The sequence below is a fragment of the Bufo bufo genome, chromosome 2 (genome assembly GCF_905171765.1).
Source record: "Bufo bufo chromosome 2, aBufBuf1.1, whole genome shotgun sequence".
Taxonomy (NCBI): domain Eukaryota; kingdom Metazoa; phylum Chordata; class Amphibia; order Anura; family Bufonidae; genus Bufo; species Bufo bufo.
In genome coordinates this window covers 219348821-219376353 of record NC_053390.1, presented here as the reverse complement: position 1 = coordinate 219376353, position 27533 = coordinate 219348821, and the positions used below count along the sequence as shown (strand labels likewise).

Here is a 27533-nt window from a genome sequence, read left to right as displayed (position 1 = left end):
TCTAGTTGTAGTTTCAGATATGCAATTTCCGATTTATGAATCCACGATCCAACTAGAATTTCCATTCTACTATTAGGTTCAGTTAGGTTCATTAATTAATATGCAGGCTGCATAAACCTTCCCGGCAACACACCTTATATTCTCCAGGCCGTTCTACATGAGGCAGGATCAGGACAATTGTTCGTACCAATAAGTGCCCTATGTGGATGTGTTACAACAGTGTAGGTGTCTTTTATGCTGCAGCTAAAATCATTGCCAGCCGCAGATCGTCCAGGGTTGTGCTGCCGGCAAACAGGAATCTATAGGGGAGTGGGCGATTGCTTGTCCCCATAAAGAGGAGATGACTTCTGATGTTAAAAAGCACACTTTGCTCACGATCAGGCGGTTATCAGGAACAAGTGGGTTGCCTTCTTCATTAACCCATATAGGAAGGCCTTTAGTTCATAAGTACCAGCAGGGGGCACACACAAGGACACATCTATGTATATAAAAGACGTCTCTACTTGTATTGTGCTCATATGATTATATGCAGTCAGTGTCTAATACATAAATGTTATCATTTGTATATCCATTAACACAGAGAGTTGTGCTCTGAATTTTCCAAGCTGTAATGTGATCAGAGTAAATTTTCCATTATCAAAAAGGTGAACTGCACCAAAAATGAAATTATATTATTAGATGTTAGAAATGCACGGGTTTAACTCTGGCATCGCTGAAACATACTGGTGGTTTTGGATGCATGATAGAAAGAAGCAGCCATATTTGGTTATTAACATACCTGATGCTCTGTGTGACACCCCCTTCTGGGGGTGCAGGGAATTGCAGACATGGGGAATCTAGTGGCCATGATCTAATGGGTTTTTATTGTCAGTTTATACAGGGTACACAAGCTGAAAGTAGAGTATTGAAGAGTGTTGTGTAAAATCATCCTTTTTTTCCGAACATCATAAGTTCAGTATTCCTTGTAACCTATGATAGGCCTTCAAGTAATGCACTGTATTTCTTTTCTCTATATATTGGCGGCTTTTATTTACTTTTATGCATCTGGGATGCATATTTTTTTTTTATATAAGGTAGGCCCTGAATGTTAGGCTACTTTCACACTCAAGTTTAGGGCTGATCCGTCATGGATCTACAAAAACGGATCCAGTAAAATAATACAACAGCATGCATCCATCATGAACGGATCAATTAGTATTATCTGTAACATAGCCAAGACGGATCCGTCATGAACTCCATTGAAAGTCAATGAGAGACTAATAAGTTTTTCTAATGTGTTGAAGAAAAAAAAACTGTGTGGCACACTGGTTGTAGGTACGCTACGTGGAAGTCGGGTTCCCACCCCCCTGTATCAAGAAGAATATAAACTTCCAGTTTATGCGATGTGACAAATTTCATTTAATCGGAAATGCGGTAAATCATATACGTGACGTTTGGGGCCACAATCCGGCCTTCATCAGACTGTTACCACTAAAGGGACTGCTCGGGTGGCGGGCGATTGCTTCAGAATTGCAGAGTAAGTTCTGCCAAAGGTAATGGTGACGCCGGCGTCAGGACGAATCAGTTTGGCTCAGTTTCGTCAAGCAGACAGCAAAACGCAGCAGGCAGCGTTTTGGTGTCTGCCTCCAGAGCGGAATGGAGACAGACCGGAGGCAAACTGATGCATTCTGAGCAGATCCTTTTCCATTCAGAATGCATTAGGGCAAAACTGATCCATTTTGGACCGCTTGTGAGAGCCCTGAAAGGATCTCAGAAACGGAAAGCCAAAACACCAGTGTGAAAGTAGCATTATGTTGTTTTGTGGAGCTATGTACAGACCCACGGTGTTTTATATGGCCATATTTCTGCACTATGTGTATTGTGCTTTCTGTATAGTACTCGTGCTTCATAGGATTCGATTCAATGGTGTTATTCTCCCGATAGAAGTCAATGAAGGCTGAAGAGGATCCCGCAGTGGTCTATGAATACAATCTGAAATGTGCTTGCATTATTAAGTGTGACCTGTTTCTCCGCTTCAGCCTCCCTGTCCCCTTTGTGTGTCCTGTGTTTTCTTTACATTGGAATAATGTAATGCTATAGGATTATCCCAGGCCTAGGTGATAAAATATAGATAGAGAAAACAAAAAAATTACCAGGGTGTCCCAGGGTAGTAGCGAGAGGACAGTGTCACCCAATACAAACCCAAAGGGACACACCGAAAGTATGACTTGTAAACAGCTCCCGAGTTAGACAGCAGAAACAGAAGAGAAGGAGCTCATGATACCAAAAAAGTAATACATTTTATTAAAGCATGATTAAAATGACATAAATAGAAACAATTAATGAATGTGATGCCATAAACATGATGAAATAGGAGCGGAGGACAGAAAAAGAAAAACGCCACCCTGGGAAGAAAGCACACTGATCAGAAAAACATGGTACAATGTATTTATAAAACATGGGAATGGATGCTGAATAGATAGTCTAACCCATGTGCAAATACTAAAACAATGAGGTACCAGGTGAGACACCCGTCAACATATATCACTCCTGTGAGTAGTAAATGGTATGCAGAAAAAGGGTAAAAGATGGAAATATACTGCAGACCAATGGAATTGGAGACTAAGTACAAATAAATGACAGGGTCAAAAAAATGATCAGAGGGGGGCAGCAGGAGACAGGGTCTCACCAAAATGAACCGTGTGCAAGAGAAACCCAGGGTGGCGCTACCCCAACGCGCGTTTCGGCGTACCTTCGTCAGGGGGTAGCGCCATCACTGTGAATCAAGTATAAAAAGACTCCCACAGCCAATAGGGGGATCGGTACTCACTTGTCCCCAGGTGTGTATGTGTAGAGGCGCACGAAAATCCAGGAAGAAACTGAGTCCAGCCGCCCCACGGCCGGCGTCCCGTCGACACGCCCCCACCATGTGATAAGATCACATGATCGGGTGGCTCCGACGCAAGGACGCACGGACGTGAGGCGCCGGAGGCGGCACTGGATGACGCGCGCACGCATGACACAGGGGGAGGAGAGTCGGGAAGCCACCATGAAGGCATGATCAAAACAAGACAAATGCTGGAGTAAAAACTATCTCATATATATACATTGATGCAGCATATCTTATATTGAGACAATATGTACATATAGAAAGCAAATAAAATAAAATAAGTACATCTATGTATACACACATTTATATTATGCATCCATAGACATGATATAAAACCAGAAGACCATGATTGAAAGACATAATAATAATTGAAAACAGTGATTGAAAACATGATAGTGATTAGGGACATGATTGGAGGATAATATAAATAGGTATATATAAAACAACAATATAAATAGATATATATATGAGTGTTTAGATACATGATCATGGAAACAAAAGATGATAATAATGAAAGAAACAGTGTGCATATCATTTCCATAAATAGTGAAATAGGACAATAAATAGTGTAGATGTAGCGCTGAGAATAAAAGTTGATAAGTGATGGAGGGTGAATGAGAGGTGAATAAAGAATAATACCTCATGGGTGCAAAAGGGGAAAAGTAATCCAAGGGAGGAATAAAAATATCCCTCCAAAAATATAAATGACAACATAGGAAAACATGACTGAAAACAATTCATAGTGTGGATGTGAAAGGTGAAAATGTAAGAAATGAAGTTCATGAATGAATATGTTAATCAATTATGCATAAAATAATGCATAATTTGCATAGAGCACGGTGCAGGGAAACGAGTGAGGTGAAAAATGGAATATGTGATCACTGATGGAAGAAAGGAGGAGAAAGGGGGAAAGAAAAAGGAAGGAAAGGGGAAGGGAGAGGGGGGGGGAAGGGGAATGGAGAAAGAAAAAAAGAAAGAAGGGAAGAGAGAAAGGAGAAGAGGAGAAAGAGAGAAAGATAAAACCCAATCACGGGAAATGGTACAAAATAAGTGTAAACACATATATGTACTAAAAAGTACTGTAGCAATGTCCATAAACTAATGCCGCATCAGATGGATCATAACATGCCAGAAGAAGTCCGTTCATGATGAATAAAAAAAACGGTGGCTTGGTATCCCACAAATAAAGGCTAGGGATAAATAAAATTTGAAAATGTAAGAATAGTTACTATACAGACAAACTATTAAAAGAAAAAAGGTGGGATCCACAGTTGTGGGCCCAGCGGCTACAAGAAGGAAGAGAAGCCCAAATTCTCATTGAGACCCCTGGGGTGTAAAGTCCCGAGGGTCCAAATCCAGCGGCTCTCCTTTTGGGCCAGCCGCTTGGATGTATTGCCTGCACGTAGATCGACCTGAATACAGTCAATACCTCTGACTCTAAGACATCTCGGATTACAAGAGTGGAATTCCCTAAAATGTCTTGGGATTGGTTTGAGGGTCTCAACCTCCTTTATCTCCTGTGCAACAGATGAAAGTTTTTGCACGCCAGTAGGCCTTTTTTTTTTAAAGAGTTCAGTGGTTATCCTGCATAGTACATAAGACCGAGAAAAGATATTTGTCCATCCAGTTCGGCCTGTTATCCTGCAAGTTGATCCAGAGGAAGGCAAAGAAAAAAACCCTGTGAGGTAGAAGCCAATTTTCCCCACTTTAGGGGAATAAAAAATTCCTTCCCGACTCCAATCAGGCAATCAGAATAACTCCCTGGATCAACGACCTCTCTAGTAGCTATAGACTGTAATATTATTACACTCCAGAAATACATCCAGGCCCCTCTTGAATTCCTTTATTGTACTCACCATCACCACCTCCTCAGGCAGAGAGTTCCATAGTCTCCCTGCCCTTACCGTAAAGAATCCTTTTCTATGTTTGTGTACAAACCTTCTTTCCTCCAAACGCAGAGGATGTCCCCTTGTCACAGTCCTGGGGATAAATAGCTGATGGGAAAGATCTCTGTACTGACCCCTCATATATTTATACATATTAATTAGATCTCCCCTCAGTCGTCTTTTTTCTAAAGTGAATAACCCTAATTTTGATAGTCTTTCAGTGTACTGTAATTGCCCCATTCCAGTTATTACTTTAATTGCCCTCCTCTGGACCTTCTCCAGCTCTGCTATGTCTGCCTTGTTTACAGGAGCCCAGAACTGTACACAGTACTCCATGTGTGGTCTGACTAGCGATTTGTAAAGTGGTTGGACTATGTTCTTATCACTGGCATCTATGCCCCTTCTGATGCAACCCGTTATCTTATTGGCCTTGGCAGCAGCTGCCTGACACTGGTTTTTGCAGCTTAGTTTGCTGTTTATTAAAATTCCTAGATCCTTTTCCATGTCAGTGTTACCGAGTGTTTTATCATTTAGTATTTACGGGTGACTTACATTATTCCTTCCCATGTGCATAACTTTACATTTGTCAGTGTTAAACCTCATCTGCCACTTATCTGCCCAAGCCTCCAATCTATCCAGATCCCTCTGTCAAGAAGCTTGTTGATTTAAACATTTAAAAGGGTCGTGTCGTACGGGCCCTGAAAATTGGGTATGTGTCACACTTCGGCGTGAGAGGGAAACCCACACCGAACATAGGAGGGAAAGGGGTAAGTGGAAAAGGCCTGGTAACTAGGGAAAGGAGCAGGTCACCTCCTAGAGAAATCCTAATCAAAGTCCTGACTGACTGCAAGTATGAACTGACCCCAGAGGTAGGCGAGTTAATACACAGAAACCTAAAGTCCTAACTCACCCTGTAGGACCCTAATACTAATGTCAGGACAAGAGACAACCTGTTCCTCCAAAAGGTAGGACGAACAGGAGTCTCCCTCAGGCCTAAACACAAATGGCAGGGAAAAGAACAACACAAGAAAACCCCAACGATAAACAACAGGGGAAGAAGACACTTAACTTCAATGGACTATGGAAGCACAGGACCTCCGCCGAGATCCAAACACCAGCAATCCACAACAAGACTGAAGCTATAAACCGCACAGCATGGTGGGAGAAACCATAATAAATAGGGAAGGTTAATTGACCACATAAGCAATACCTGAGGGAAGGGGTGTGGCCATTGCCAGAAACAACACAGACAGGAATTGATCCACAAGGAACCTGTCAGATCAAACCACGTGTTGGCAGTCTCACCGATCTCCTAGCACCTGTCACGGGAATGTCCGTGACAGTATGGCCGGCATGGCGTGTGACTAGAAAATAGAAAAAACCTCACTAAGGGAGAGTTGACATCACCATTTTTTTTAATTTTTTTTTTAGATGGGACAATATTTCATGCAGGACTTTTTTCTGTCTAATAAAACGGATCTCCGGCAGAAATGGCAAAAATAGATTGCCTCATCCCTGCTATTTAAAGTCCTGCCTGTGATATTGCCTTAGCGTTCACTTGCCGTGTCTGCACACTTCACACCTGAAGCCGCTGACTGGCCAGCAGCGTGATGTGCGGAGAGTTAACATGTCACAGTTTCAGTTAGGAGGGGATGGAGATGCGAGACGACCAGAGCAGGTTATTTTTATTTTTTTCTGATTATACACAGTGACCAGCCATCCCCAATTTATTTTCAGGGCCTGAACAACCCCTTTAAGGACACTGCCTAGTTTCGTACTTAATGCCACAGCAGTTGTTTTCTTCTCCACGTTTTGAAAACTATAACTTTCTTTTTCTGTCAGTGTAGGCATGTGAGGGCTTTTTTATTTTTTTATTTATTTTTGCGCCTTTTTCTTTCCGGGTTTTGTTTTATTGTGTTCACCCTGTGATATAAATGTCATGTTAACTTTATTATTTATGATTATGGAGATACCAAACCAATATTGTTTTATGCTTTGCTTCATTTGCACAATAAAACTGCTATTTAAAAAAACATTTTTTTTTGTGTTGCAGTATTTTAAAAGGAACCTGTCACCGGGATTTTGTGTATAGAGCTAAGGACATGGGCTGCTAGATCGCCGCTAGCACATCCGCAATACCCAATCCCTATAGCTCTGTGTGCTTTTATTGTGTAAAAAAAATAAAATAACGATTTGATACATATGCAAATTAACCGTGATGAGTCCTGTCCCTGAGATGAGTCAATAAAAGCACACAGAGCTATGGGGACTGGGTATTGCGGACGTGCTAGCGGCGATATAGCAACCCATGTGCTCAGCTCTATACCCAAAATCCAGGTGACAGGTCCCCTTTACGTGCCAGCATAGCTTTATGAGGGCTTGTTTTTTGCAGCACACGTTGTAGTTTTCATTCAGATCATTTTGAGGTACATGTCACTTTTCAGTCCTATTTTGAGAGGTGGGATTAATAAAATGCTGCAGTTCCGTCGTGCCCCCCCCTCTTCCTACACCACTTACTATGTGCATTTAATAAAGTATTACATTTATCGTAGGAGATGTCATGGACATGACAATAGCATTTATGTACAGTTTTTTACTTTTCACCATAATACAAGACTGCAAGCAAAGCTTTCTGGGGATTTTTTTTTGCTTCCACACATGGCAGACACAGGGGCCTTCTTTAAGCATCTGGCTGCCAAAGTAACACCCCCTGTGTCCGCACAATCACTGTGCCCTACTGTTACATTCTTTTCATTAATTTTCATCCAGCGTCTGACATTGCAGTTCCTTCCTGTTAGAGCATGTTCACATTGTCAGGATTTATGGCCAGGATCTATTATGGCTTGACAATCTAATCCAAGCTAGAAATTTGCAGATGAAACTTGGATTTGGCACGAGGATCTGCTTGTGGATTAACTCCTCTGAAACTTTGCATCAATAATGAACATGCCGTTGCTTATAAAATCACAGTTTTTTGAGAGCAGGCAGATGGAGTATAAAACACCCTTTCCTGAAAGAAACCCATAATATGTGAACACGGCCTTACTTCACAGATGAAGATTCCTTCCTATTCCCAACTGTTGTCTGCTCCAGGGACACGAGCAGAGATCAAAGTACTGCCAATAAAGTGTAGGCTACCTTCTTTCCATCAGCTTCTTCTGCTTCTTTGATCCTGTTCTAAATTAAACACAAGAGATAGCAATCTATGATACAAGTCCGCAGGGTCTTCTTTAGAGACATTGGTCTGCCAGCATAAGGCTCCATTCACACGTCCACAATTCGGTTCCGCATTTTGCTGAACCATTCATTTCTATGGGGCCACACTATGTGCTGTCCGGGTCCGCAATTCCGTTCCCGAAAAAAATAGAACATGTCCTATTCTTGTCCGCAATTGCGGACAAAATTAGGCATTTTCTATTATAGTGCCAGCGATGTGCGATCCGCAAAATGCGGAACGCACATTGCCAGTGTCTGTGTTTTGCAGATCCGTGGATCCTCAAAACACATACGGATGTGTGAATGGACCCTAATAGTATTGGACCTCCTCGCAGTACTTAATGGTATTTCATTCACAGGAGTGTGGTGACAATATAGCGGGTATGAGACGTCATCATACACTGCCATGCTTGTTGCTGTATATTATTTAACTATTTGTGTGTTTTTTGTTGAATGCATTTCTTTGGATTCCCTGTGGGTTTTGGCAGTAGTAATTATGGAGCTCGAATGGATTGCAGTTGATCTCGTATGCCCTAGGTCTGGCCACATGCAGTGAATCTCCTCTTGTTCTAGTAAATCATTTTTCCTCAAGAGGATTGGCATCACTTCAACATTCTCCACAAATGACTCTGCTTAGTCAGACACATCAGCATTGAATTGCTGTGAAATGTCAATGAATCACCAACATGTTAAAGTGTAAGGAGGGTATGAGTAGACACACATTCCCCCAAAGCTCCAGCAGTTTATGCTCACAGGAAGAATAGGCACGATAATTACCTACTGTAGTGCTGGGGTCATCAACCTCCGCTGCGCCAGACTTTGGGAAACTACAACTCCTAGTATGCACACTTGTTCAGCTTTCCTGAAAACACCTATAGAGGTGAAAGGAGCATGGTGAGGGTTATAGTTTCACAATAGCTGGAGTGCCAGAGATTGCAGACTCCTTTGTGATAGCAAAATATTTTGCAGTAGTAACCAAGAGAATAGGTTTACACTTTGCAGTAAAAAAAAAGACAAAAACTGGATTTTAAGACATTTTGTCATGTGGTATTTGCCCACATGATTTTTAGAGGTGAAACACATTTATCAAAGCTTTGATATCCCCTGCACTCTGAGGGGGCACCTAATTGGGAGCATACTCTAGCAGTCCGTGTGCCTAGATTGAAAACTACTCCAGGCCTTGATTGGAGTAGTTTTCAGTTTTCATTTTTGTCTGGAAATACAGTAGGTATAAATGTTAATGAATTTGCCAGGGCTTATGACCTGGCTCATGCCACTCCCTAATGTCACACGGGCATTTAAAAAGTCACAAAATGGCTTAAAGGGGGTTATCCAACACTATATCAGACTTCCCAGGGTGGTGATCATACTTACCTAGTCCTCGCCGCTGGGTTCGCTCTCAATCGCACCACGACTGGCTCTTCATCTCCCTACTTCTCTGAAACCAACATCCACTTTCAGAGGGGGAAGGGGGGGGGGTTTGTGATGAAGAGCCGTCTGTGGAGCGATGAAGACCAGAGGCGGACTTGCAACTTAAAAAAAAAGCCTAAAAATGGCCCAACCAAGCTGACAGAAGTTGGGGCAACACAAGTAGGTGGGATCAGGCATACCATCTGCAGCACGGGCCTTTTTCCAGCCTGCAGCAGTTGCAGAGATAGAAGAGCCTCTAGGTGTAACTGCAACGCCCCCGTTGCCCCTAGAGGCTCATTTGCATATATTAAAACATAATTTTTTTTCAGCAATGAGGGCACATATGATCATAGGACCAACACAAACACCTTCAGCTGCCATGTGCACATGTAACAGGTCAGCCAGTGTCATAGGTACAAATCTGCTGACAGATGTCCTTTTAATACAGTAGAAGCATCAGACAGAATAATGAAAAAAAATGATTAGCGCCTCCATGTATCATTTACATATATTAATCTTACCAAAACTGGGTACATCCATCCAAGCAGAACATATATTGGTGCAGATAAAACCCTGCTTATCCGTCACATATGACTGTACCCGAAAACTCCCAACTAGGATGAACACCTGAGGCCCCCTAGTTCTAATGGTGAAGGATCAGGCACTACACTGTTTGGTTATGTGATGAGATTATGGGTGCCATGTAATCATTTGGTGTCTTCTCTTACAGATTTATCCAGCAACCAAAGAACTTTGTGTTCATTGCTTCATTCTTGGAAAGAAAGGTATGAGTGATCTCTATTAATAACTTAGTGACGTGAAGAGCTTTAGGTTTTGTGGTGTCTTGCGTTCAATGCTCAGTAATATTGATTTTGCAATGGCTTACAGTAAATGCTAACGTCTTCCAGACTGCAGAAGTGCTGTGGAAGAACTACATGTCAAATAGGAATCCTACGTAAAAATTGACTTGGCATATGAAAATACTAAAACCTCACCAATTAGCTGTCATTAGAGCTGTATAGCTTGGCTATATTGATGAAACCTGCATGTCTTTGTAAGGCTACTTTCACACTAGCTTTTTTACTGGATCCAGCAGGCTTCTGCAAAAACGCTTCCGTTACTGATAATCCAACCATCTGCATCCGTTATGTAAGGATCCGGTTGTATTATGTCTTATATAGCCATGACGGATTATTATGTCAGATAAAACGGATCCGTCCCCATTGACTTGCATTGGGGGTCATGCTCTGCACCCCAGGACTCATGCTGCGGTTTGCTCTCCGGTATGAAAACGGAACGGAATGCATTTTGGAGCATTCCGTTCTGTTCAGTTCCGTTTTTGTCCCCATTGACAATGAATGGGGACAAAACGGAAGAGTTTTTTCCGGTATTAAGACCCTATGACGGAACTCAATACCAGAAAACATTAACACTAGTGTGAAAGTAGCCTTACAGAGAATTATTTAATTTTTGTGATTAGTATATTGTTAATGATTTGAAACTGTAAAGATAAAAAAGAATGACGTTCAGGTGTAAAAGGCCTCAACTCTGCATTCCTAGAGCACAGGGAAGGCACATATGTCAAAGTCTAAAGTTATGTAAAGCGGACATGTTACTGTGTGCCTGTAATCACTAGAAAGGCTGAGGCTTTATGATCTGTAAACTGTGTGGATGCTTGCCTCTGTAGGGTGAACGTGCGGCAGTTGTGATCTGACAATGTGAGCTTATGCTTTGTACGTCTGTCTTTGCAGACCGTGTCCGATTGTGTTCTTTTCTATTACCTGACCAAAAAGAATGAGAATTACAAAAGCCTGGTAAGAAGAAATTATCGACGAAAGGGAAAAGGCCAGGTGAGAGATCTGTGCTTTTTGTCTTTATTCAGTTTTTCTGATCTTCTTCTCTGTGTAGAGAATCTAATACAGGGGATCAGCAACCTCCTGAAGTCCAGCTGTGGTGAAACTATGACTCCCAGCATGCACAATTGGTTGTCTGTTCTCAGATCTTCCATAGAAGTGAATGGAGCATGCTGGGAGTTGTAGTTTCACAACAGCCCGAGTGCCTGGTTCCAAGGGTGCATTCACACGGCTGGGTCCATTTTGTTGACTGCAAACCTGCCGATCCGTGTACACCGGCTGTGTGCACCCCCGATCGCTGTGCAGACCCTTTGACTTCAAGGCGCCCATGATCTGCATGTTTTGGCCAAAGATAGGACATGTCCTATCTTTTGTGGCACAGCCACACGGACCCGGAAGCACTTTTTTTTTGCCCGCAACATGTGGATTGCGGGCCTATTGAAGTCAATGGGTCCGCACCACGATATGGGGTGCACATGGCTCTGTATGTAAAATGATGTTCCTGTGCATCATTGGTGGGATATGTAATGAGCCTCTAACCTGGGCTGGCTGGGAAGTAATGTCTGTACACTGTTGTACATTTCCATGCACAGGCGTTAAAAGGGTTTTCAAGTGATTAAAAAAAAAAACTTGTATAACAAATGCTGAAAGGGTGAAAATAAAAAAATAAAAAATGTTTACTCATCTCACCGAGCGGCTGTTCCGATGCTGCTTCGATCTCCATTGCTCTCCCCTTGTTGATACAGAGCTCCACACACAGAAAATTTGGTTTGGCCTTCCCTTTCAGCCAATGAGTAGCTGCACCAGTGACTGGTTGAGTATCCAATCCGTTCCTTTTTATGTGTGAGGAGTCCAGCACCAACGGCAGAGGTGGAGAATTGTAGTCATTTTTTATTTTTAACCCCTTCAGCATCTTTATCTATAAATCTTTACCTATGTATGAAAGTAAAATTTGTGTAATGAAGAAAATGAAAAAAAGTTCAACGTGTCTCCGCATTCATAATTCATAAAAAATTGTTTATTCTATGCATTCCACCATTATAAAATAAAGTGTATATATGTCTTTATGTGGAGCCTTTTGTATGATCTGTCTTTACTGGGGTCAAAGTTACTGGAGTAACATCCCTGGTTACCCAGAGCAGTAAAAAATGTCAAATGGGATTTCAAACGTTAACAAACGAACCTGTGTAAAAAAATAATCATATACCCACCTTTTAATATTTTAATATCCTTCTCCGTGCCGAAGCCCATGATCTGATGGGTTTTGTTTACTTGAACACAGTGTTGATGATACCAGACAAGAGACTGCAGCAGCCAATCACTGGTTGCATACCATTTATGTTAGTACGTTGTACGGAATGACACCCGTGTGACCAAAAGTGTATGTGATCAAATTAAAACTCCATGTATTATCATATTCACCATGGCTTACTGACTCACCACCATGCCATCAGAGCTCAGCTGTTACAAGGAGCCAGCACCTAATGTTCCTAGGGCATCAGAAACACTTAAAGGGGTTTTCTCATCTCAGACAATGGGGGCATATCGCTAAGATATGCCACCATTGTCTTATAGGTTCGGGTCCCGCACCTATATTGAGAACGGAGCCACGAAAGTGAAGGAGGGCGCACTGCGCATGCGCAGCTGCCCTCTATTCATTTCTATGGTGAGACCGAAAACGACCGCTTGCTCGTCTACTGCCGTCTGGCCCATAGAAATGAATGGGAGCATGGGCAGCGCATGCGTAGCATGCTCCCATTCACTTCTATGAGAGAGGCGGGAATTAGCGCTTGGTGGTGGACGGACCCTGGGAAATCTGGGGTTCTCCAGCCACAGCACTCCCCGCTCCGTTCTCAATATAGGTGTGGGTTCCAGCGGTGGGACCCGCACCTATCAGACAATGGGGGCATATCCTAGTGATATGCCCCCATTGTCAAAGATGGGAATACCCCTTTAAGGGGGTTGTTCACCCCCAGGGGCCTCTGAGAGAGACCCCAAGCATGGCCAGAATTGCATAGGGAATCACACTTGCGTACCTGCTCCCTGCTGCTGATTTCGGCCTTCTTCACTCTCCTGCCACTGCTGAAGATCTCTGTTCTCCCCGCGTCAACATCCCACTTAATGCGGGTCACGTAGCCAATGACTGGCCGCAGCAGTGACTTGTCCCCCATGCATCATGTCACTAGGTCACGTGACGCATGGGGTACACGTCGCTGCAATGGTCACATGACATATGGTTAAACTTGATGTTGACATGGGGAGACCTGAGATCTCCAATGGCAACGGGGGAGCAAAGTAGCTGAAAGCCAGCGGCGGGGAGGTGGTAAGTATGTCAAGCCATGGTGGGGCTCTGCCCAAAAGGCCGCCGGGGTGAGCAACCCCTTTAATATGGCCCTATACAGACTAGTTCTTTCCATGGATTGATACAGCATATAACGTTGATCACAGCTGAAGGTGTGCAGCGCTCATCTGAGCTCTTCTGTCCCTTTTGTATTAGACTACTTTCACACTTGCGGCAGAGTGATCCGGCAAGCAGTTCCGTCGCCGGAACGGCCTGCCGGAGTTGGCAAAACGTATGCCAACTGATGGCATTTGTGATCAGTCTGAAAAATGCCTGATCAGTCAGAAAAATGTATTGAAATGCCGGATCCGTATTTCTGGTGTCATCCGGCAAGGAATTTTTTTCATGCGCAGACCCGAAGGGCGGATCCGGTATTCCGGTATTTTGAATGCACTAATACATTCCTATGGGAAAAAATGCCAGATTCGTCATTCAACCAAGTCTTCAGTTTTTTTGGCCGGAGATAAAACCGTAGCATGCTGCGCTATTATCTCCGTCCTGATCAGTCAAAAAGACTGAACAGAAGACATCCTGATGCATCCTGAACGGATTGCTCTCCAGTCAGAATGCATGGGGATAAAACTGATCAGTTCTTTTCCGGCATTGAGCCCCTAGGACGGAACTCTATGCCAGAAAAGAAAAACGCAAGTGTGAAAGTACTCTTGGCAATTACAGCAGGTCTCGTCACCCCTGCAAACCAAAGCTTCTAAGATTTCACTTTGGCATGTCAAAAGTTGACGGTTACACTTTAATACTTCTCCTTTATTCAAAAATTGAGTGCAGCAAATGAGTTCATTCTTACCATGGGTTCTTCTTGCATCACAGCCCCCATTTCCTTCCTCAATCAGCAGCTTCCCTAATGATCTTTTCTCAGGGGTTACAAATTAATAACCGCACAGGATCAAAATGATCTACTGCATCTAGAAAAAACTTGAAGTATTGTAGTTTTTCCAAATTTTTTATTTTTTTTTAAGTGATCAAATACCTGAACTGAACTTCTTTTCAGAACTGGTTATTCAGCACTTGTGTCTTATATAAAAAGGATCTACAGGTGAATTTTAGGAAATGTGATGCTTAAGTACATTGCAGCCATTGAATTATACAAGTCGGCTCACTTCCATTTGACATAAACCATCATACATTGCCTGATCCACTGCAATTAATTACAGCGGCACCCAGTGGGACCACATTGACTTATAATTAAGCCTTTCAATGCTTACCCGTATATATACACTGCTCAAAAAAATAAAGGGAACACAAAAATAACACATCTAGATCTGAATTAGTTAAAATATTCTTCTGAATTACTTGTTCTTTACATAGGTTGAATGTGCTGACAACAAAATCACACAAAAATAAAAATATGGAATTCAAATTTTTCAACCCATGGAGGTCTGGATTTGGAGTCACACTCAAAATTAAAGTGGAAAAACACACTACAGGCTGATCCAACTTTGATGTAATGTCCTTAAAACAAGTCAAAATGAGGCTCGTAGTGTGTGTGGCCTCCACGTGCCTGTATGACCTCCCTACAATGCCTGTGCATGCTCCTGATGAGGAGGTGGCGGACAGGGATCCTGAGGGATCTCCTCCCAGACCTGGACTAAAGCATCTGCCAACTCCAGTCTGTGACAGACAGTCCTGTGGTGGCAACGTGACATTGGGGGATAGAGTGAGACATGATGTCCCAAGATGTGCTCAATTGGATTCAGGTCTGGGGAACGGGCGGGCCAGTCCATAGCATCAATGCTTCATCTTGCAGAACTGCTGACACACTCCAGCCACATGAGGACTAGCATTGTCTTGCATTAGGAGGAACCCAGGGCCAACCTCACCAGCATATGGTCTCAAAAGGGGTCTGAGGATCTCATCTCGGTACCTAATGGCAGTCAGGCTACCTCTGGCGAGCACATGGAGGGCTGTGCGGCCCTCCAAAGAAATGCCACCCCACACCATTACTGACCCAATGCCAAACCGGTCATGCTGGAGGATGTTGCAGGCAGCAGAACGTTCTCCACGGAATCTCAAGACTCTGTCACATCTGTCACATGTGCTCAGTGTGAACCTGCTTTCATCTGTGAAGAGCACAGGGCGCCAGTGGCGAATTTGCCAATCTTGGTGTTCTCTGGCAAATGCCAAACGTCCTGCACGGTGTTGGGCTGTAAGCACAACCCCCACCTGTGGACGTCGGGCCCTCATATCACCCTCATGGAGTCTGTTTCTGACCGTTTGAGCAGACACATGCACATTTGTGGCCTGCTGGAGGTAATTTTGCAAGGCTCTGGCAGTGCACCTCCTGTTCCTCCTTGCACAAAGGCGGAGGTAGCGGTCCTGCTGCTGGGTTGTTGCCCTCCTACGGCCTCCTCCACGTCTCCTGATGTTACCAGGCCTGTCTCCTGGTAGCACTCCAAGCTCTGGACACTACGCTGTCAGACACAGCAAACCTTCTTGCCACAGCTCGCATTGATGTGCCATCCTGAATAAGCTGCACTACCTGAGCCACTTGTGTGGGTTGTAGACACCGTCTCATGCTACCACTAGAGTGAAAGCACCGCCAGCATTCAAAAGTTACCAAAACATCAGCCAGGAAGCATAGGAACTGAGAAGTGGTCTGTGGTCACCACCTGCAGAACCACTCCTTTATTGGGGGTGTCTTGCTAATTGCCTATAATTTATACCTGTTGTCTATCCCATTTGCAAAACAGCATGTGAAATTGATTGTCACTCAGTGTTGCTTCCTAAGTTGTCAGTTTGATTTCACAGAAGTGTGATTGACTTGGAGTTACATTGTGTTGTTTAAGTGTTCCCTTTATTTTTTTGAGCAGTGTACTTATAAGTCACATCTGCAGCTGCTCCTTGGGCAGGAAGCTGAATGCTGGGAGGAATTCTTTATCTTGAACTTTAAAAACTCCTTACGGTACAGTATATATACCAGTGTTTGGTCGTACTTTACCGTGTGGATTGCTTTGCAATGTATGTCCATAAAGACATAAGAAGTGTAGATATTTCTTTGATGACTAGTACGGTGTCCTTGGCACACACACCATGTTTGTCTGGTCACTTCCATTCATACACATATACTTAGAAGGATGAATCATGAGGCGAGCCTGGCCTGGCCTATTCCAGTATATTGCAAAATCACAGCTGGAATGTTGTGGTTAGTTGAAGGCTTAACTATGCAAATGGCCAGGAAGTGTGGAGGCTCCGAGCAGTACTGGGCACATCCCACAGCCGGCAGGAGTGCAGTGTGTGTCAGGGTGGAGGGGGGTAGTGGAGCTGGAGCTGTGGAGGAGGGGGCTGCTATGGGAGCCCGGACATCACACAAGCGGGGAGGAAACTGGATTTAATTGCAAGTAAGTGGTTTGGAGAGAAGGGCATTGCTATGTCATTCATGTGTAGGGGATCACGTCTGTCACTAGGTCTGCTTCTGTGTGTCTGAACTTAAGTTGTGCTGTTTGCTACATTCTCCATTGTTTACAGTATACAATGTCCGAAACTTCCATCTAATGAATATCGGAGTTCATATGTGTAAGCCTGTGTCTTACTGTTCTGTCTTCATTTCTTCCAACCTTGTGTGTGTACAGATGGATGGATAGAGACTCAGAGAGAGAGATACAGAGACTCAGAGAGAGAGATACAGAGACTCAGAGAGAGAGAGATACAGAGACTCAGAGAGAGAGATACAGAGACTCAGAGAGAGAGATACAGAGACTCAGAGAGAGAGATATACATACAGAGACTCAGAGAGAGAGAGAGATACATACAGAGACTCAGAGAGAGAGAGAGAGATACATACAGAGACTCAGAGAGAGAGAGAGAGATACATACAGAGACTCAGAGAGAGAGAGATACATACAGAGACTCAGAGAGAGAGACAGAGACTCAGCGAGACAGCGACAAAAAACGGCAAAAAAATCATATTTAGCATGGCTGGATCTTAACAAGGTTCCAAGTAGAGCTTCAACATGCAACAAGAAGAAATGGGAGTGAGACAAAACATTTTTTGATCATTCAATTTAATGAAAACAACGACTAAACTGAAACAGGCTGTTTTTCAGCTAATCAAAAGTTTAGGACCACACCTAAAAAAAAAAACTAAACCCCCCCCCAAAACAGAAATCCAACTTCCAAACATGAACTCCGTAATGAGTAGCTCCGCCGTTATTGTTTATCACTTCAAAAATTTGTTTTGGCATGCTTGATGCAAGCGTTTCCATGAGGTGAGTGGGAACATTTCTCCAAGTGGTGAAGACCACCGCACGAAGGCCATCTACTGTCTGGAACTGTTGTCCATTTTTGTAAACTTCCCTTGCCATCCATCCCCAAAGGTTCTCAATTGGATTTAGATCAGGGGAACACGCAGGATGGGCCAAAAGAGTGATGTTATTCTCCTGGAAGAAGTCCCTTGTCCTGCGGGCATTGTGTACTGTTGAAAAACCCAGTCGTTACCACACAGACGAGGGCCCTCAGTCATGAGGAATGCTCTCTGCAACATCTGGACATAGCCAGTGGCCGTTTGACGCCCCTGCACTTCCTGAAGCTCCATTGTTCCACTGAAGGAAAAAGCACCCCAGACCATTATGGCGCCCCCTCCACTGTGGCGCGTAGAAAACATCTCAGTGGGATCTGCTTGGTCATGCCAGTAACGTTGGAAACCATCAGGACCATCAAGGTTACATTTTTTCTCATCAGAGAATAAAACTTTCTCCACCTTTAAATGTCCCATGTTTGGTGCTTTCTTGCAAAGTCCAAACGAGCAGTTCTGTGGAGTTCAAGGAGACGAGGTCTTTGAAGACGTTTTTTGTTTTTGAAGCCCTTCAGTCTCAGATGCTGTCTGATGGTTATGGGGCTGCAGTCAGCACCAGTAAGGGCCTTAATTTGGGTCAAGGATCGTCCAGTGTCTTGAATGGACAGCCAATTGGATCCTCCGGCTCAGTGCTGATGAAATTTTTGTTGGGTCTTCCACTTGACTTTTTGTTCCATAACCCTCAGGATCATTTAAGAAATTCCAAATGACTGTCTTACTGCGTCCCCACCTTAGCAGCGATGGCGCGCTGTGAGAGACCCTGCTTATGCAGTTCAACAACCTGACCACGTTCAAAAGGGAGAGTTTTTTTGCCTTTGCCATCACAACGTGTGACTACCTGACTGAAAATGACAATGAATCCACATCTTTGCACAGATTTGGCCTTTTTAAAAGGCATGTGGTCCTAAACTTTTGATCAGCTGAAAAACAGCCTGTTTCAGTTTATTCGTTGTTTTCATTAAATTGAATGCTCAGAAAATGTTTTGTCTCACTCCCATTTCTTCTTGTTGCATGTTGAAGCTCTACTTGGAACCTTGTTAAGATCCAGCCATGCTAAATATGATTTTTTGCCATTTTTCAAGTGGTCTTAAACCTTTGATCAGGACTGTAGATGTACAGGACCTGTGTGCTGAAGATGATGTCATGACAGGTCCTGGCAGATGCTCCTATCTAACCTGGGAACTACAGCATTCTTTATGCAGTTCCTTTACTAGATGTACTGGACCAGTGATGAGATCATCACAGGTCCTTTAGTGTTCCCTATTTATGATAGGGATACTATACTGGAGATGGTCAGTAATGTGTAATTAGGGTGCGAGGCCTTTTCCCCACTGCGGGCCCCTTTGGCCCTATAGCAGCTGCGTGGTCTGCCTCTGCCCACTGGGGGGGAACTGATATAAGAGACAGGAACATGAAATCGGTAGGTGACAATACAGTAAATGCTTTACTTGAGGTATTTTCCTAGCATGAGTGAAAGAAACAGGACATCCCCTGCTGTGTGCCAGTGTGAGGAGAGATCTCTGTGGTATTACATGCAGCATTGTGTGCATGTGTCACATGAAGGAAGTCATGACTTGGTGACTCTGATGAAGGTCATCTTGCCTTGATGCTATTGTTTTTGGCTGATTTAATACAGTCCATGTGATGAATGTAGAACAGCACCAAATCTCAGCACACCCCAACAATTTGCCTTCCATGCTCTTGAGGAACAGGCATTTACAATTATTATGTACCCTAGATTTCTGAATCCTGAAAAGTATATTTGTATAGTTAAAGGGAACTTGTCACCATGAAAAGGCAGTGCAATCCGCAGGTTATAGAGCAGGAGGAGCTGAGCACATTCATATATAGTTTTTTGGAAAAAGATTTAGTAAAAATTGTATACATTTAATCCCCACTCTTTCTATCCTTTAGGAGTCATGTGGGCAGTCCTCCTCAGTGACTGACGGCTAACTCCGTGTGACTAAGCATATAGAGATAGCTGTCAGTAAGGTAGGACTACTCACAAACTCTTAGGGCCTCATTCAGACAACCGTATCTGTTTTGTGGTCCGCAAATTGCAGATCCTCAAAATACCGGATACCAGCCCATGTCTATTCTTGTATGCATGTTCTATCTTTTTTGCAGGGCCCATAAAACTATATATCCCACTGCTCAGCTCCTCTAGTTCTAGAACATACCTTGGTGACAGGGATAGTAACCTTATTGAATGTCACCTAGCTTTCCTAAAATAGAAACCTCTAAATTAGTGTGCTCTCACCTGTAGTTTTTTAGTGCTATTTTTCTGTAGTGGTGTTTGTGGGGGAGGGCATTGCGGCACTTATTGCACTTTTTTGTGGTAAAAACACCAGCTCCAGATGTTTGCTGAAGATCTATAGGAAATATGAAATGCAGGGAACACAAGTGTTGTTTTTTTTTTGTTCCTGTCTTTTTTCTTAATAAGGTGGCATCTATTATCTTTCTGGCTACTTTTAAGAAACACAGCATGTTGTGGCTTCTGCTGTTTTTCCTACGTTCTGCCAACACCTATATACGGTAAAAATGCCATGATCACGCTAGTGGTAAGGCACACTGGGGGTCATTTATCAAAAACCTTTAAAGGCTATGTACACCTTCAGGGCCGTTTTTATGACTGCATTTTACTCTTTTTGGGTAAAAAAAATAAATTAATTCAATTACTTCTTTTTATTAAAAATGTTCATCTGTTTCTTAGATACAGGATTTAAAAATCAGTCCGTTTGCAAGTAGTGTTGAGCGAACTTGTTTTTTAAGTTCGGCGTCTAAAGTTCGGCTTATCGAAGAATCCCGTTATGGATTCTTAATTCCGTTATGGTCCGTGGTAGCAGAATCTATAACTGGATTTTTGAAACCGAACTTGGCTTCGGTTCCGAGGTACCAGACAGAGCCCATACATTCTAATACTGTACAGAGACGGATCTCCGTACAGTATTACGGTAATCTTAAGTTTTGAACGCAGCGACTTCGGATGTAACATCCGAAGCTTGCTTCTCTCATCTCTTTGAGGTCAGATCAGAGATAAGAGCTACACATGTGCTGTCAGATTACATGATTAAAAAAAAACTAAGTGACAGCTTGCAAACAAGACTGATTTTTAACCCCTGTAACTCAGAAATGGCTGAACATTTTTTAGACAGACCAGTCAAAAAAATTATTTTTCATCCCAAAATGAGTAAAATACAATCATAAAAAATTGTCCCAACGATGTCCATAGCTTTTCAAGTCCTCCTTAGGCAGTTAATGGCCTTAAATGGAAATGTACGCCATCTGGTATGTGACAAACATATGACGTTTTTGTGTTCCTTATATTCCTTCTCAGCGTTTCAAAGAGTTAATGGCTGAATTGTATTAGACTCCATCTTATCTTTGTTTTAAGAGACTAAGAAATGCGCTCCGAACCATCTAAGTTCTAGTCGCCAAATGGATTGGCTGGAGGGCAATGCACGTGATAACATTATCAGTTACCCATCTGATTGGGCAAAGGGTGTATTTGCCTGGGGAAAGTTTTAAAAACCCACCTGGGTGTGTTAGTGGGGGTGGCAAGTTTGTGTGTGGAGCCATGCTATAACATTAGAAGTTGAATCACCGCTCCATTGATATAGGACTATAAGAACCGAAAGCCACAGTCCACTAGCAGGAATACCCAAACCACATCTTTTAGGGGTGTGAGTTTTTAGTTTTTATGTAATCCCATTTGTATTGTTTCTTTAACTGTAACTTGTATTCACTTTTGTTAAATCATAAGTTTAGTAGCTCAGTGGTTGGGAATATTCCTAGCTTAGGTAGGATTCCCAGCAGGGAAAATTGGGGTCCCATAGAACAGATTACTGGATCTGGCTTTCTGTAGCCTGGGGTAGTCTGGGGATAGGCCTCTCAGAAGTGAGCAGAGGCCTATCCAAAGACTGAGTGAAAGATGGTGTTTGATGTAGTGTGCCATGACTACCTCTTTCCTTTCTGGTGGCAGCACTTAAGGACCTTATTGTTATGGAATATAGATAAAAGAACGCCACAGCCAAACTGTTGCATGTAAGGACCTGTTTTAACATTTATTATCAACTTGATAAACGCCTCTACCACTTTCAATCCCAATAGAGAGGAAGGGGAATACCACTACAATTTAGAAGCTGGAGAGTGTTCTTCTGCCATATTTATTTTATACAGTGTTCACATGTGAATGGATTGGTTCCCATGTGCCATCTGTGTGTATTCATATGACTTGCATGTCAGTAATTCATTTTATTGCAATGCCCATTTATAATGTATATGGTTCATGTATTACTAAATGAATGTATACTCCGGTGGCTGAGTGTACAGCCACATGGGCAGACCTTCTGCAGCAGGAAAATCTGCATTGTTACAGGCAGATTTTTCTGCAGATTTCACCCTATGCATTGCAAAAATTGACATGCTGTGTATTTATAAGCCGCATTGCAGGCCAATTTCCTTTTTTCCTCCATGTGGATAAGCCTTTGTTGGCACAGCTCATCTGCTATGTGTGAATATACCCTGAAGGATTTAAAAAAAATAATTATCCTCTGCACTAATGTAAAACCTTTATTATTTATGTAAACAATAGCTGAAAATGGCACAAACTCCAGCTTGTAAGTGGCATGGCTAATCCCCCATTTCCAGGTGTCCGTGTACAGTAAATGTTCAGCACATACACCGGTGGCTCTTGACATTATTATTGATTTCTAGGATAGTGGGAGGCAATCCGTCCTGTGCACAGCAATCTATTTTTGAAAGCTGTTGGAGTCTAATCTTATGAACAAATGTTGCAAGAAACCTTTCTCGTATGGTCTTTTAAAGAGTGTCTGTAATGGAAACATACATCTTTATATTTGGTTTAATCGAACCCAGTGCCAATGCTGCTAATGGTTGGTAATGCATCCAGTGAACTGGCCACTGAACCCCCTTTTGGAGCATACAAATTTGCCTATCTTTCTTGTATTATTGACCCCCACCAATCTGATAGCTATTCCCTGTCAAGTGGATAGGTGATAACTTGCACCTACCTAAATTCCCCTTAAATAAAATAAAATTACTGTACTGAAAATACTTAAATATTATAAATATATTCCCAAATATCTTTCATTAGTTATAATGGCTTGTTTTGTCTGGGGAGCAATCATCAGGGGAAATATAATTGCCACCATCCTCCTAGTACACACAAAACCTGTCCTAATCACACAGAAGGACAAGTTACTTCAGAACACTGAGCTAAAGAACTGCCTCATCCTCCTCTCTGCTCTGCTTGTCAGGGATTATGATCCTGAATATAGTTTAATATGATCTTTAGCTGAATCTCTGTAGGAATGGAGATCATGAGGAGACATAAAGTACGGAGAGGAGGTGGGGATGTTTCTAATGAGCAGCAGTACTTGTATGCAGTCTCCATTACCACAGTCTGTCCTGTCCATGTTCTCTGTACTTCATGTCTCCTCATGATCTCCATTCCTACAGAGATTCAGCTGAAGATTATATTAAACCGTATTCAGTATCCTAATCCCTGACAAATAGAGCAGAGAAGAGGATGAGGCAGCTCTTTAGCTCAGTGTTATGAAGTAACTTGCTTGTCCTGCTGTGAGATTAGGACTGGTTTTGTGTGTACTGATAGGACAGCGGCCGTTTTATTTCTCCTAATGATTGCTCCCCAGACAAAACAAGCCATTTCACTATGAAAGGCATTTGGGAATATGTTTATAATAAAGTAATATTAAAGTTTTTTCACTTTCTTAGTTTCCAGGGAACCCCTTTAAGTCATGTGGAGACTGTTTGGCATCCATTATATTTAAAGTACCATGCAGCACTGTTTTGTCATGTGTTTTTTTTTTTTTTTTTTGCATTTATTGCTTCTATCTTCTGTACTGTGCTATGGTCACATGACCATGTAGCGCTTTCTTATTTCCTGTAATATTACGTCCATACAGAGGCACTGCGAGGATTGTCTACATAACTAGATGTATGGGAGGAGATACCCACTAGCTAGGTATTGTTAGGGGCGGTGCTGGAGCTGTGGCAGGGAAAGGACAAGTGCATCATGGGTTTGGTTGGATATATGAACAGAAAGTGCTACATATAGGATGGAAACCAACCATAATGATTTGTGTTTATGGTGAAAACAGTTCAGGAGAATCCAAAAGAACATGAGGAAGATGTACATGAAGTAAGCAAAAACATGAGCATATCTGTTATAAACCATAGTAATCCCCGAAAATCCCCTTTAGGTCCTCATGTGTCAAAACTGTCACAAGCGGGGAAAAAGTGGCTTATTGTCCAAAGAAAGTAAACATGTGTTGCCATTCATCTTCTAAACTGCCCTGGAAAACGAAAAGTTGACCGGTTGCAGCTGGCAAGAAATGAGGCTGAAGTGGTTTCAGAGTATTGGTTGGTTTAGTTTTTCTCTTCACACTGTCTTGTATTCTGGACATTTTGGCTGTGAGCTGTGTATGTGAACCCCACAACTCTGAAAATATATATACTTTTGCACACCACATACTCTTGAGCAGCTTCCACATCTGTCTGCACCAGTACAGTCTTTTGCACCAAACATGATTGCAATATCAGAGCAGTTTTTATCACTTTGTACCACTGCCCTTCCATCCACTATGATTTAAAAGGGTAACTAACCCTTTAGAAAAGTGTATTTAAAAACGTTCTAAGTGCCCTGAAATTATTTTTTCTAATATACTTTATTTATGGATTTTGCTGTTTTACAAAAAAAAATAGGCACCTGGATGTCCATCTCGCTTTGAAAGCAGTACACTCGTACACCGCTGACATGGTACACAGACGTACAGATTCCACTGTACTGCTGGAGTAGGGGCCTCAGCAACTCTGTACTGGCAGGAGCATGCATTCTGGCATAGAAAATCTGTAGACTTTCAGGATTTAGTAGAGCAGAGTAGGTTCGTGCCTGTGCCTGCTTTGCTCAGCTATGATCACTGCATAACACATCGGTACACATAGGCCCTGCACCAATATGCTATGCCATGATTTAGCTCATTGGGTACAGGCAAGAGCAGCGATGTGTGCTCCTGTCAGTACGGATAGTGAGTGAAGCGCTGCCGGTATTCGCTTCTCCGGGCGCTGCACTGCACTGTCCTGACTGCATACAGTGTCAGGACCTCATGTGACGCTGCACACAGTCAGGTCACATTGCAGCTAGGGCCTGGAGAATATCGGGGAGCAAGACCGCCTGACCTGGAGAGTAGAGGTGGAGCAGGAGAGGTAGGTGAAATTATTTTATTTCTGATGGGCATCTGATCTGAGGTCTGACATTAGGCAGTCTGATCTGATATATGGGTCTGATCCTTTCTGAGGTCTGACATGGAGGGTCTGATATGAGGATTGATATAGGGGTGCGATTTGAGGTTTGATAGGGGGATCTGATCTGAAGTCTGATATAAAATATTTTTTTATTTTTTTTTATTTTTTTTATTTTCCTCCTCTAAAACCTGGGTGCGTCTTTTCATCAGGTGTGTCTTACAAAGTGAGAAATACGGTATATTAGAAAAGTAGGGTATTTGAACATTTTAAAATAAACTTGTCTAAAGAGTTAGTTACCCTTTAGAATTCTCTTCAATATACATTTAATAATACAAGAGCCAGAAAAACATATTTTATTACCAGCCAGATTCATTTCATTGTACCTGAATAGTAATATTTCCTGCTGCACATGAAGCTGAATCTTGTCATTCCTCTTATTCTTTTTTTCTGCTTTGTTCTATTGCAAAATTAATGAACGTGCTATAATGTTTTATGTTGGAAGAACATAAAGAGTTTATGATTGTATATTACTGTTTACCAGACTTTGACTCTTAGGGAGACACTGACAGAAGCTGGCGCTAGCAAAACAGTTCTTGTTCCTTGGGAGATATCTCTTTGCATAAAATATGATTGTTGATATTGTCTAAATCCTTGCAGTTTGCAATTCCTGCTGTAGAGAGCGCCATTGAGCTGCAGAAATGTACACAGACACAAGGGCCTTGTTTCTTGTACACTTGATAGTTGAGTTGTGTATTCAATCAAACTTTTATTGTTATTTCTTTAGCAGCAGATGCTCCGTAGTACCCAGGAAGAAAAAGATGAAAAAGAGAGAGAGCCTGAAAAAGAAGAGTTTAAACAAGATGTGGAAAATGACAAAGAGGAGCTTGGGAAGTATGTGTCGCCTTTTATACTATTCATCATTTTACCGTATTTCCTTATTTGTTGTGTATTGCTTGGAAAGAATGTATTTGTTTCTGAGCCTGAGGACCTATGCAGTTACCGGTGATTCTCCTTGTGGTGTGCAGGCTCAGGACACAAAGTACTATGAATTGTGAAATACAGTTGGGGGATTGGTATTAAAGGGGTTCTGCACTTTGTTTAAACTAATGATCTAGCCTCTGGATAGATCATCAGTATCTGATCGGCGGGCGTCAGACAACCGGGACCCCCGCCGATCAGCTGTTTGAGAAGGCAGCTGCGCTCCAGCAGCGCCACGGCCTTCTCACTGTTTACCGGTGGCCCAGTGATGTCACGACTAGTATCATCTGGCCTGGGCGCGGCTAAGCTCCATACAAGTGAACAGAGCTTAGCCGCGCCCAGGCCAGTTGATATTAGTCATGGCGTTACTGGGCCAGCGGTAAACAGTGAGAAGGCCGCGGCGCTGCTATAGCGCCGCTGCCTTCTCAAATAGCTGATGGACGGTCGGATCCAGAGGATAGATCATCAGTTTAAACAAAGTGTATGTATGTGTGTGTGTATATATATATATATATATATATATATATATATATATTCATCAAAAGTAGGGCAGCACTCCTTTGCCAACTGTAAAGTGGGTGCCAGCGGTAACCCCTCGATTCTGGGGTGTAGACAAGTTGCAAAAATCCATGGCACTCCTTAAAAGTGAAAAATTTGCTATTTATTCACACATGTCATACAGCAACGTTTCGGTTCTCTCTCAGAACCTTTTTCAAGCCAAGTGAATTATAAAGGGCAACAGTGCCTACATTTATACATCATGAAATCAATCAGTACTAATTGATCAAACTGTGAACGCCCCTTTTAACAATGTTACAATTCATTCAGTCTAAAACACTCTTCAATGTGAACCACAGCTTAAGTGCAATGTGCGTAGTCAGTAGCAACCATATAGGTTACCATATCTGCAGTACTAATCTTAGTGTCGATATATTATGTTCACAGTTTGATCAATTAGTACTGATTGATTTCATGATGTATAAATGTAGGCACTGTTGCACTTTATAATTCACATGGCTTGAAAAAGGTTCTGAGAGAGAACCGAAACGTTGCTGTATGACATGTGTGAATAAATAGCAAATTTTTCACTTTTAAGGTGTGCCGTGGAGATATATATAATATATATATATATATATATAGATAGATATAGATATAGATATAGATATATATATAGATATAGATATATAGAGAGAGAGAGATACACATATATATATTTATATACACACACACACATTCACACTTGAGGGCATTTTTTTTATTGATGAATTTTACTCATTTTGGGCTAAAAAATAAAATAATCAATTGGTCTTTATTTAAAAAAAAAAATATATAAATATTGAGCTGTTCTGTCCCAAAGGCTTAACTGTTTTTTTTCTAGCTGTGTGAA

The 27533-nt window shown here is 42.3% G+C and overlaps 1 protein-coding gene and 1 long non-coding RNA gene across 2 annotated transcripts in view; one reads left to right on the top strand and one right to left on the bottom strand.

Moving 5' to 3' along the window:
* The window catches only part of NCOR2 (nuclear receptor corepressor 2), a 450727-nt gene that overhangs the window by 258942 nt on the left and 164252 nt on the right, over positions 1–27533 (top strand). Inside the window, 3 exon segments of the mRNA XM_040416221.1 lie at positions 10112–10166; positions 11133–11231; positions 25953–26059. Coding sequence (XP_040272155.1) covers positions 10112–10166; positions 11133–11231; positions 25953–26059 — 261 coding nt within the window.
* On the bottom strand, positions 219–26874 carry LOC120988635. The gene is made up of 5 exons (XR_005776158.1): positions 26761–26874; positions 21721–21726; positions 16176–16186; positions 15960–15964; positions 219–229 (listed from the first exon to the last, which is right to left on the bottom strand). It is a non-coding gene; the product is annotated as an uncharacterized LOC120988635 (long non-coding RNA).